This window comes from Sipha flava, unplaced genomic scaffold (genome assembly GCF_003268045.1).
Source record: "Sipha flava isolate LNK unplaced genomic scaffold, YSA_version1 284_pilon_pilon, whole genome shotgun sequence".
Lineage (NCBI taxonomy): Eukaryota > Metazoa > Arthropoda > Insecta > Hemiptera > Aphididae > Sipha > Sipha flava.
The window spans coordinates 564,370-578,283 of record NW_020272951.1 but is presented as its reverse complement, the minus strand read 5'-3'; the positions used below and the strand labels follow the sequence as shown (position 1 = coordinate 578,283).

The following is a 13,914-nucleotide window of genomic DNA, read 5'->3' as shown; positions in this document are numbered from 1 at the left end:
TTTGTTTTCAATTCTATTTCTTCATTGGTGATAAAAAGTTTAATGATGGCTTAGAAATGTAACAAATATTTTTGACTGCTTAAAATAACTGACCTAAGTATAAATCTATATACATAAATTAAATCTATATACATAAATATATTTATATATTTATAAATTATAAAATGTAAATTAAATCAATACATTTAATAAATAATCAATAGATTAAAAATTGTTGTGGGTTCCTTAAGAAAGTCAGGCTCCTGTACTCCAGGTACAAAATCCGTCTTACTTGTACGAGTTCCGTCTTTGAGTGACTTACAAACTTGAAATTAAAAAAAAAAAAAAAAATTAAATTAGATGGTTCTTATTATTTAATATTTATACGAGTATATGTTATCTATGTGAATATATCTACCTAAGTGTTTGTTTTAGTTATTTTAGATATTAAATGTACTGGTTTTTTTTCTCATGTGTCTTAAATAATATTATATCATATAATATATTTTACAGTGCAAATGATTCATAATTATTTTTTTTCCCATTTTTATATTTGCTGTTAATATAATTCATTGTGTAAATTGAGTGGTGAACTTGGAATCTAAATAAAGTTTTATGATGATAGCTACTTAGTAAAAATAAATTAAAGACAAATATATGCAATATTTTGATTCTAAAGTAAGTGTATAATATTTTGAAAATATTAACAATTTTCTTTTTCACAGAAAATATTGAATTTTCAACAGCGCACAAATACTAAACAATTATTTAAATTTAATACTTAATATATTAGTGTTATTTATTTTTTAAATTGCTGAGCAGAATATTTTGATTGTATTGGGCTGAAAACGATAAGCAGGGCCTCTATATATTTATGACCTTCAAAGTGTATACATTAAAACCGGTGTAATTGTGCTATTATTTATGTCCCCTCGTCGGCACATTTGTTTGCACAAATGTTCGCACGAATGCCTCCTTATCCGCTCATACCACACATGTAAACTCAGTATAAATGTATGTATATATTTATGTGTATGTGCGTGTGAACGGTACTATGGTGTATTGTTACTATAACGGTAGTAATTATAATTATTAATTGTGTTTGAAACATAAGAAATTTAGTAATCGACAATGTGTCTGAATAGTGCATACCTGCGATGGATACGGCGGCCACTTGTAAGTATTACGTAACGAAGTTGCTTGGTATTAGTCCTCCAAAACCAAATTGTGTGTACGACGTACGATCTGGTAATGTCCGTAATCGTGGGCAAAAATCCCTGTTTCGTGTTTTCTACCGATCGAATGGAAGACGCCGAAAGCATCGTCATAGAGTTAATGTACCGGAGTCCTATGTTCCATCGATGCATGCAGACGAAGTTGGTGCAAAAATAGGCGATGGCCATGTGCTGGAAGAGGATACAGTTGAGGATATCGAGAAGAAGTTCCAAGGTTTTCGAAACGTCTTCGAAAAATGTAAGGTTAAGAAAAAGAAACCTCGACTATTCAATGTCAGTTCAGGGCTACGATTCACATTGGTTGCAAACACAATGTTGATGGACAGTCAAAAAAAATCAAATGGAGACTCCACGAAAACCATTTCTGAAGAAGATGATGCCCTCGAGAAAGGCAACGTTGTTGATGAAGAGGATTATGACGAAGAAGAAGATGAAGATGAAGATGACAAAGAAGATGATGATGGTGATGACGTTGAGTACATAGCTGAAGATGATATTGTTAATAATCCAACGAATATGGTCGAAAATGATTTAGTTGGCGAGACATCGGAGACAAAATGTCCAAAAGACGTTGCGGATAAAGTAAATTCCTGGATCGATAGCTCCGTTAAGCTGACAGATGAATATTCTGAAGAGGAGAGTTTATTTATCGATGAAGAGGTAAATTGTTTTAGTTAAAATATATAATATATTATAACGAGTGCTATAATTAATGATTATCAATAATTTAACATAATTTACTTATAATTTGGATTTGTGCAAGGATAAGTATACTAATGTGTTGTTAGTATTTTGACAAATATGGGATTGTAAAATTTGATATTAGACAACACATCAATATTAAATACATAACTTTATAAATTAAACATGGTAAACTAATACTTTTAGTTGATTGAGTGTTTATATTAATCAAAATCTATTCATTAAACCAAACATATTTTTTATGTGAATATACTCATTGAAAATTTATTTTCTAATTGATATACTCATAATATTTTATCATGCAGTTAGATAAATTTAAAAAATTAATTTTAAAATTATATGCACTTGAAAAATATATTTTTTGGAGGATTTCCTGCTTTTAAGACCATTCCGTACAACAAATTGTCCTTCACCTCTCTCTGTTTTCAGCTATATCCATAAAAGATTATTTTAACTGTCAATAATAACTATAAATATGGAAATGTATGATGTTTCCATTACAATGAATTTCCTCATTTTTTTATAAATTCTTAAAAAATAATCCAATTGAGACTATTTATAATATTTCGTTGAAATTATTATTAATTATTTATTTACCTATAGGTTAAAATAATATTCGAAAGATTGATATCCCTATTTTTCAAATCACAATTGGATTGAAAAATGTGTAGAAATCAATATTTTTTCTTACTCTATTGCTATAAAACGACCAAGATAAATATAAAATTATTGGATTGGTATTATATTTTTTGATCGAATTCAAAAATTTTATTTTGTGACTGTATTGACTAATTAGTTACATTAGTACATGCTATTGGTATTGTGGTTGTATTATTCTTCATAATATAAATACGTATTTTATTTGGGTTTTACTGATGTGCATCAATTATGCGTCTATAATGTTCTGTACACAGTGTACCTTACATTTTATACATATGCATTTCTTAGCGGTAAGGTAATAATTACCACGAATTAGTGACCTTAAATTTTAGTCAATCGTTTTATAGTATATTATATTGCACGCTTTAATAATAAACATTTTAATTGAAAATAAATAAAAGGCATTAATAATTTTAAAATCTGAAATTAGATTTGCCACGACGAGGTATACGCGGATACGTGATTCAGTCTTAATTATAAGACACTAATTAGTTTTAACACTAATTTTTCATTTCCCTCTTCTGTTCGGGGGTTGATCAATGAATCAACAGTTCATTATGATAACAAATTATAACTAAGTAATTAATAAATAATTTTATTGGAAAGTAAAGCTGAAGTTTTATAACATGAAGCTAACAAAAAATGAACGGTTTTTTTTATAAATTTTTAATTTTATATACAAAGATAGTTGAAATATAAATTCTATAATATTTTTATGGTGCGTGCATAGTTTAAAATGGAACTAAGACTTCATGTTAAAGTTTAATTACGTTTTTAAGCCTTAGAATGGTTTTATACATTTATGTATGTTCAAAACAGACATATTTAAAAATTTAATATAATTTAATTTTGTCACTAAACTCATGTTTTATCTGATATTATAATGGAAATATTCGATGTATCTAAATAAATATGTCATTTTGTATCAAAGAATAATTTAATTTTTAATTATTTACCTGATTATATTCACATAATTTTGAAAATCTCTCTTATATTTTGTTATATTTTTATTAATACATATCTGCATATACAAGTATAATACATAATATTACAAATTGTTCATGTTTAGGGGTTATTATAGGCTATATGTAGTTATTTAACCTTACCTAACTAAAAGTGAGTCCGACCATCATTAGTGATTTACATATGTAGACAGTTGCGTGGTTAATTTATCCCATTGATTGGTGATAGTACTATTTAGTAATCAAATTTTTAAAGTTAACATATTTATATTTAATATCGATGTTAATCTTGTTAATCCAGGGTGTAACGACTAATCACTTCTTTAAAACTTAAGGGCTGCATTCCGAAAACTGCTTACCACACTACTGTATTTCATTTAGAGATGATTCTAATCGTATAGTTTTGGAAGTCAAACGAAACTATATCTATTTTTTTTTCTATAACTCCAATTAAATTTAACCCTAAGGGTTAAGGAATACGATGAAAATACCGCACCAGTGGTTTGAATACATGAGTTTGATTAGTCAAAACTTTTTAAGAAAATAATGTAAATAGTATTAGACACTGATAAAATTATGTCTGTACGATTTTCAAATCTATGTTTTGATATTTGGTATTATGAAGACTTTTAAAAACATTTTTTCGATTTCGAATAACAAACCTTAGTACACAACCATCAGGTTCGAATTTCGTACCACACGGTTTGCGTTCGATGGTCCATTACTAACAATACGCATACGGTATACGTTTGGGGGACACCAAAGAAGCGGAAGTATTGTACTCGAGTTTCCGTGCGGTGCACAAGTGTGACGGTACGGCACGTTAGCATTGCAAATATGCATGCACGCATATTGTATGGTGCACCGCGTAGGAGTTGGGCGCCATTCGAGCGTTCAAAATAGTTGTTAGAACGAGAGATAGACGAGTGAATTCCGGCCTGATCATTGTCGTGGTGCGCGCGCGATTGCCACGGGCGGAATACTATCGACCCGCACGGATAACCACTATTTCCTCAGTAGAAATGGCGTACGGGGCGCTTGCGTTCTCTCTCGGAGTGACGCGTCCCTTCAGCCCACGACAGACGCACACTGTGCAACCGGCTGTGCGATTTTTCATACACGCACTCGGATATGTGTATATTTTTTTACCACATTTTCTATTGTATTCTGTTTTTTTTTTTTTTTTGGTCCCTCCCCCCACCAAACGCGTCCTTCGATTTCGAGGAACTCGGGTGTAACGTGACCAGATCAAGACGACGAATCGACCGCGATTGAATTGTAACAGACGTCTCAGGACGATTAGATGTTTTCTCGTTGACATTTTAACTCCGCGTTCGGTTTTGGCCGCAGAACGCCTACTTCAAACTAAAATCAATGAACGCGGTTAAAATTTTTAAAATGCTTAGACTTGCCGTTGGTGACCCGGTCATCGTATAGAGAACACTTGCGAAACAAAATTAATCGCTGTGATTCATGAATATTATACAGAAACTGTACTAATATTATCTTATATGAAACCGTGTTACGTTGTACAATTATTATACTAGTGTTATTAATCTTTAATTTTAAGACAGTATAGTGACTAGCTATCAAGCGCTTTTAAATGTGTTGATTCTACGCTTTATAATTACGATGACATATTATTTATTTTTCGGATTTTACTCGATAAATCATCATAGAGTATGCAGAGACGCAATAAATACATGATTATGTCATCTGCAAGTATACATAAAAAAATTAAGCTTAAAAAATAATTGTTTTATCAACAGAAAAAAGTATGGTACGAACAGAGCTACACTTGTCTCGGTTTATTCATGTACTGCATTATTGTATATTGCTATATCAGTGCGTGATTCATACGATTTTTTTTGCATTTTCATCATACCAGGAAGTATTTCTTGATACCCGTGCAAATTTATATTTTGTTATTTTTCGAGTAAAACTAGCTATTTTTGGTACAGACTAGTACATAGATTTATTTTGCAATCCATAAAAAGGCGTCAAAAGTTATCACAATAGATATTATTATTTAAAAATATTAGTAAAATTACGATTTCAAGGGATGTTTAGCAAGAATATTCGTAGAGTTTTGTTGGAAAAGTGGTAATGAAAAAATTTACTGTGAGTGAATCATTTTATTTCAAGTATATATTATTTGTATCGTATAACCTATTGTAAGTCAAACTTATTTTTAAAGTATAGCAAATATGGGTGATTGTCCGGACGAATTTTAAAAGTGTGAAGTTACAGTACTACCTCAAACTGATCCAAAACTCTTTATTTGTCTCTTTTTGTATGATTGCACTTGAAATCAATTCCTTAAAATCACTTTGTGTTACACAAAATATTATAAATATGCATAATACATTTATATTATAAAATGGTTTCTAAAATAATGAATTGTAATTTTTATTTTTATTATTCTTGATTAGTTAGAAGGGCCGGCTCAAGGTATAGGCGAGCTAGGCACCTGCCTAACTAGTAGGGGCGGCATTTTCAAAATTGACTCGAACATTCTTTTAGTTCTATTGGTGTTTTATAAGAAAAATATTTAAATTAATTCATTCATTAAAACCACTTACCTATATAATAAAATAATATTGTCTAAAGTTATTATATTACTTTATATTACGGCCTACGCTGGGCGTTTTCAATTATTCAAAAAATATAAATAACCACATATCCGATAGTCGTGGTAGTGATGGATTTTGAGCAATAGTAATAGAAATCATTATTAAGTCTTTTTACATATAATTTTATTCATAAAATAAAAAATAAAAAATTTTTTTAAGTAGATATATCACATACAAAATAGGAGGAGGGGCTAAGTTAAAATAAGAGCTCAATTTTTTTTTTAAAGGCGGCAAAATTTGATTTGCCTAGTGCACTATTTTTGCTTGGGCCTGCCCTGTTAGTTAGAATTATATTATTTTAGGCTCTTACTCATATTTATTATTCATTCTTTTAAAAAGGTAATATATAAAATAATATTAGAAATTTAGATATTTCTCTTTGATTTTAATCTATAATTTCAAACATATTTGTATGCCATTCTTTTTATTTTTCTAGACTTTTTGGATCAAAACCATATAAGAAATGGCCATTATACTTTCTAAATCTTAATCATTTTTACAACTTAAGAAACTTGTACTAATAATATTTATTATAAATTTAACATCAATACATATATTATTATATAAAAGGAATTATTTTTTTTTTAAGTATATTGTTGTATAATGTATTTTTGTATTATTAGTATTAAGAAAACTCTAATCGGTCATATTTTTTTTTTAGTTTCTCAGTTCATTGAGGCTTTTCGCTGTTTTTTCTAAACTTCTTCATAGGTATCTGTTGTCTGCATACTCAATTTTTACGGTTTCGTCTATTTGAAATAAATCTTTCTTTACCCGATCTAGCCAACGTTAGTGTGTTTTATTTAGTTTAGATACCAAAACTTGTCTTATTGGACTGTTTTTATCTCGCCATATGTGCCCACCCCATTTCAATTTTTTTGATAAAAGAAATTTTTGAATATTTGGACGTGTTTTAAGGGAATGAATACCAGATATTTAAAGTGAAAACATGAAGATGACTTGTGTGTGCAAAGTAAAGAAAATAAGTGTGTTTATGTGTGTGTATGTAAGTCTAATCTGTAATAATTTTCGGTCAATATTTAGAATGACACTCAATAATTGGAATATTAAAAATTATTATTTCTGTTTAAATCTAGTAAACTTACTATTCAATCATAATATGTTTTCAAAATTAAAATCAGTCAAAATAAATTCCTCTAGTTTTATCTGGCTTTTTGATTTAAATGTCACCTTCATTTAATCGACTACAACCCCCTTAAGAATAAAATTCAATATGTATTAAATTTATTTTTAGTAACATAAAACACATTTAAGTAAAATTATTATATTTTTATTGACTGAGAGTTAAGAAAAAGAATGTTTTAATTCAAAATCTAGAACTTTGATTAGATACAGTATAATTATAAAAGTAATAAAGGAATATCCTTCTATTATGATTTTGTCATGTTTAATATTTTTTGTGTAGTTATGTTTTTTATTAGAACCACTTTAATGAAATATAAATTTTATGAATGGATGAATGTTTTGTCAAAACCAGTTATTTAATGTTTGAGTATTTACTTAATACACAAATCCAAGGGAATTAATAGATTTGTGGGTTAAACTCTATTACTAAAAGTCTCATCGTGGTTACTGACAATTTGCATTTCAACATAATATTATGACATATTACGTGACTTAAGTTTTGAAACCATTTTATATGAATTTTGATTACTTTTGATATTATTTACACAATATTTCTAGAAAATCAATACACTTCAGTCATTATTGTTAGAAAACGATTAGAAAATATATTGGAAACCAAGAGTCAGCACATCATGAAAAACAAATAGAAAATGTCGTGTGTTCATTTATTTTGTATTATAATTAAGTAAATTTACATTTAAATAAATTATTATTTTTAGGTTTAAGTTTTATTTTTATTATTTGATGAAGTTATGTCTTATGAGTTTCAGATAAAAATATATATATTCAGTTACTACAATAATTAGTTAAAGAAATAACGTACCTTTCTTTAAGGTTAAAAATTAAAATATTTATGGATTAAAGTTAATTTTTATAATATGTCGTTCTTTGAGTTGGAACTGAAATGTAATGAAAAATATTATTTAGTGGTATCGTGTTCTATTCTTTATACTTTTCGTTCGCGATTGTACTTAAAATTATTATTTGGAAATAATCTTTCCGTTTGCGCCTTGGACTCTTATTATATATATGCATATGTATGGGTGTCTGTGTATTATATTCAACCTGTACTCGTCTGTGAGTCATTTCCCAACTGTTTTTTTCTTCGGACATTATATTTATACAATAAACGATATTTTTATAACTGTTCGTATAGGTATTTTAATTTTTCATCAACTTATTAATTCCACGCGTGTTTTTAATCCGAGTGCGCGAAAACCTGGGGCGGATTTCAGGCGGCCACCCGACAATCTTGGTGTGTCGAGGACAAGTCTCTCGGCGTGGCCGATAGCGCTATCTGTGCGCTTCGATCTTAATGATATCGGCAAAAGTTTTTGGCGGTGGCGGCTGCGGCCGTGTCGGCGACTGCTGTGGCGCGCACAGCGACTGCTGCAGCGGCTCGGCGGCGGTGGTGGCCGAGACGGCGACGGCGGAAAATCGATTTGGTCCCCGTCCACCCGCCTGACGTCCGTCCCCGTGCACGGGAATCGCGCGCGCCGCGAAAAAACCGTCCACACGGTTTTCGCCCGCGCGCGCCGCCACATTATCATATACGCGTACACGGTTGCGCCGCCGAACCGTGCCAACCAATGACAGCGGGGTGTTTCCCGAAAAGTCTTTCCGAGCCCAGTGTCGTAAAGCTCGCCGTGGAGCAACAAGCCCCGTTCCGTAGTGTTATAATCACTATTTTGTTTTTTTTTTTATTTTATTTAAAATTTTTTTTTTTTTTTTTTCGCGTATCCGCCATAATTACTCTGTGGCATATATTATCATCGCGTGTTTTTACCGTTATTGTTAATGCTTATACTATATCGTCGTCGTAGTGCGCGTCGAACAAACGTTTTTTTATCACAACTCCCCGCGTAACGATTAAATCAAATTTTTTCATTCAAACCGTGCACTACAATCGTTCGACAAACGACCGCCGCCGCCCAGCCGTCGGGTGATAGCGCTACTCCCCCGTCGCTCGACCATAGCAATCGTTTTCGTCGTCGTCGTCGTCGTCACCTCACGCGGCCAGTAAGTTTATTATTATTATTATGATTATTATTATCATCATCATCATCATCATCATTACTTTTATTATTATTATTATTCTCCTCTTGTCGTTTCCGTTTTATATGATGTACTCGTCGCTAGCACGGACACTCCTTCGTAGTTTTTAATCCCTAACCTCGTGATCACCGTTGTCGCCCTAGTGTCGGTTTTTCCGCGTGCCGTCGTCGTCATTGTAGGCCGTCCGCAAACGGTTAACGCGAACACTCGTGGGTCCGCCGCGTGTACGGTAGCGTGTGCTACGGGCACACTATTGATTGCTGTCACGGGCTCCCTATTACTACACCATAATACTATGCCACCCGGTAGACAACGGTATGTGCGCGCGCGCGTGAGAGTGCGTGTGCGAGAAAGAGAAAAGAGAAACAGTGTGTGTGTGTCTTTGTAGTCGGGTTGTGTGTGTCTTGTACTGTCAAACGTGGTGATTCCCGATTGAGAATAAAGAATAAACGCGCGCGTGTCGTTTGTCCCGCTACGACAGTATTTGCACTGTATTTACATTCATAATATTATGTACTTAGCCGGAGAACTATTGGAGAGGGATGACTATGTGTTTTTTCGTACATATAACTTTTGTGAGATTTTACTGCTGTAGTTTCTTTGGCTAGCTTGTCATATTTAAAGATTCAATGATAATATTGTTCCGGGTGAAACCCTTAGTTGCATTTTTACGCAACAAAATTCTTGAAAATTCAGTTCTCTAGATAAAAAAATAAATAACATTATAAACGTCCGATGTTTTCAATGTTTATAGTACCATATCAATACAAATTTATTTAAATAAACTGTACAAAATGATAGCGACAATTAGACAACAAATGGTCCAACAAAGACACATGATCGATTTTTATTGTATGTATAAAATTGAAATTATACTTAAAAATATATCGACGACTATAATGATTTTTTACTACAAATAATAAAATATAATATTTTCTATTTATTTCGATATGTTACATTATTAAATGCCTGCTTTGTTATGAAATAGTAAAAAATACGTGTTTGATGAACCCTTTTTTCGCTCTGTAAAAATTCCAAGATAAATTACTAATAAAACTATCCATCGATAGTCTTTCCGATGTTTTTTATGGTTCACGTTCATCAAATATATGATAAAACATATGAATATTATTCAAGAGACGAATATTTTCATTTCATTCGAATGCCACAAATGCATTGACATAACTATAGACTTATAATGTCAAGAAGGCTTAGGTCTCAGTTCCTTTTGATTGATAAATCACGTACGAAACTAAGCATTTAAATTTCTTAATATACTATAAACTAGGTATTAAAATACTACAGGATTCACTAAATTCTATTATTTTAATATAAATTACTGTAATATTTAAATGTTTAAATTTATCAAAATTATTCTTTAAAAATTGGTTTTATAATGATTGTTCTATGTAACCAAATGTTAAGTTATATTATTACATTTTTTAATGAACAATTACTACAATAACGTAATATCTATTCTAATATTAAAAATAATAATTTAAATAAATTTATTCACATGCATACAATGTTTATTCGAAAATACTTCTTACGATTTAACTCCAAAGTTTTCCTATCTAAAGTTATCATTTCTGTTCAAATAACCTATTTGAAACAGAGTTCAATAGTTATTATTTTTTAAATATTTTAAAATATTTGAATGTATACAAATTTGTTTGCGATTTTGAATTTATATTTTTGAGTGAAAATAATATAATTATATTTTGTATTTTTGTAATACGTAGTTTCAACAAGTTATCTAAAGTTTTAATGATATTAATAATGTACCAATCGAATAACCATTAAAACTATTAGCTTAATGTATGAAAATAAATATTGTAATTTATTAAACGTCGGCATAGGCGTGAAAAGATTTCTTTCTAAGGGTATTAAAAAGGTTGCTACTACATCCTCTCCTTCCCGATTTGGACGTTATTTTCAAATTTGAAATTCTGGTAAAAATATACACAAAGATGTCTAAATAACTTTTTAATTTAAAATCTTTACTTTTTTTTTATTAAAAAAAATCATTAAATTCAAATTTAAAACAAATTAAAAAAAAAAAAAAAACATTAAATATATGACAATTTAAATTTTTTTGAGTAATATGTTTAAATAGTGTAAATAAACAAAATCTAGTTATATATTCCAATGAAAAAACAAAATAAATTTGATAAACAAATAATTATAATTGATTAGCCATCAATAAGATAATAACCACAATTCTGCGTTCAGTTGAGTTTTTGAAATCATCAATAATCTCTAGAAAAAATGGTTAGCCATTTGTTGCTCTGTAGTTAAAAGTATTCAGCTATTTAATTTCTCTTGAAGCATACTTCTTCTTGATTTTGTTAATAAATTAAATTGTTAGTACATTAGTGTATAATTTGTGTTTTAAAAATAAATAAGAATTTTTAGGACTAAATATAAAAATATAATAATAATTGATTTGAATATAAAATCATAGAATATAAATTTAAAAACCAAGTATGTTATGCTTTTAATTCATTTTTGGTATTTTTAGAAACAAGGTTTTGTGTTCAAAGTATGCAGCAGCATACTGTGCATATCTTCTGCTTACACCTATGAACGTCAGTGTATAAAATTATTTTTTAGAATACATAACAGTTATTGAATAAATATATGAAATTAATAACACTATTTTAGTGTATTTTAGGTCAGTTATGAATTTTTATTTTAATTTAACATATTAATCATAAAATATGTAATTATATATGTTCACTGAATGATATTTAAATTATATCAAAAACAAATTTAACCATATTTTATGTTATCTACTTTATATGTATGTACAACTAAATAATTAAGAAACTATAACTGAAGGAAACAATTTTCAAATTTAAACTATTTAAAAACTACAAGTTAAAGATGAATTAATCATTTTGAATCAAATTTATTAATTTGAACTAATGTTATTTTTTTTAAGGAAAATCTATAAATATCAGTCAAATTTTAAATCTTATTTAAACATATTTTCATATGTATATGTTTTTAAAATACACTTACAAACAATAAATTTAAGAATTACGGTTCTCTGATTTAATAATTTAAAGTGTTTATTTTTTATACACTCTTTTTTTTATCTGATAATCGTTTTGAAATATATTATTTTTATAATTATTCAATGGTTAATTGATTGATATTTTGATTTATTTTTTATACTTCACAGAATATTTTTCTAGTAAATGTTATTCATTTTAATTGTACTCATATAATTTTTTTTTTTTTTTTTGAAGTACCTAAATGTCTTTTCTAAAAAATTATTTTAAATTATGGATGTTTTTTTTTATAATTGGATTCTTCGTACACAAAAAATTTTATTTTTATAAATTGTTTTGTAAATTAGAATAAAAATAAACTAAAGTACATTTAATAATCAAAATTTGACGAATATATTTTTAATAATTCTAAATTATAAGTTCCAAATGAAATAAAAATTTTATTTATAGGTAATTATATTTTAAAACGCATGTAGATATATGTATTATTAGTAATAATGTCAGCTATTAAAACTTTAAGTAATTAATACTTCTTTTATTTCAATGTGTTAATGTTATCATAACGTATTAATCACCCTGACCCGGGGAAGTTGAGCGTATCGTTTAATTTGGTTGATATATTTTTTCTTTTTTTAACTAGGATATCCGTTAACAATTATACGCTATTAAATTTAAAAATCTCTTTATATTTTGATTAATAGACGTTAATTAATTAATCTGAATCAACTTTGTGATCTTTTCGTTGAAATTTAAATAAAATAAAAAACTTATCAATTAGTTTTCTAAGCATCTATTAATTTGTGTTTCTAGTATTAGTATATTATAATGTAATAATTAATAACAAAATTAAAACTCTAAGAAGTATTGATAATCAAACTAAATATAATGAATGTTCTAACAGAGTAGTCGGTAACCGGCGGCCGCGGGTCGTATCCAACACACACGTATCTTTTTTACGGTCCGCATTAAATTCCAAAACTAGGAAATTTCATTGAGAATCCTATAAATTTTTTGTATTGTTTGGCCCGTGATCCATTTTTAATTTGTGAGTGTGGTCCAAGGGTCCAAAAAAGTTTCTCACTACTGTTCTAACACATTATAATAACTATAAATATATATTTATTTGTAGCAACAGAGTACAAATTAAGAACAAATAAAATAAAAATAAACAAGTTGCAAACACATCCAATAAAAATATGCTGGAAACTAATCAGTTGAGTTGATACTAAAAGTATTAACAAAAAAATAATTTTATTACATAAGAATATAATACTAAAAAATTAAATTAACAAGATAATAAACGTTTAAATACAAGAAAAAATGTTGTTTAAATATTTTATTTTATTTTATTTTATTTTTTGGTGTTAGCGGCTTCTAGGACCATCCCAGCATATATCCACCATTTCATACATCTCGGTTAGTTGCTCGCATCTTCCAATAATTTCCTCTTTAGCTCATCCACATTATTTTTTACTACATCTTCCCATCTCATTCTTGGTTTTCCAATGGGTCTTTTTACTGTGGG

General features: G+C 28.8%; 1 protein-coding gene across 2 annotated transcripts in view; it reads left to right on the top strand.

Moving 5' to 3' along the window:
- The first annotated feature begins 1,028 nt into the window (after nt 1–1,028).
- The window catches only part of LOC112685623, a 51,815-nt gene continuing 38,929 nt past the window's right edge, over nt 1,029–13,914 (top strand). Inside the window, exon 1 of one of the 2 annotated variants that reach the window (XM_025557561.1) lies at nt 1,029–1,874. In XM_025557561.1, coding sequence (XP_025413346.1) covers nt 1,137–1,874 — 738 coding nt within the window. In that variant the 5' untranslated portion in view covers nt 1,029–1,136. The remainder of the gene's footprint in view (nt 1,875–13,914) is intronic. The other variant, XM_025557560.1, reaches the window with a different exon arrangement.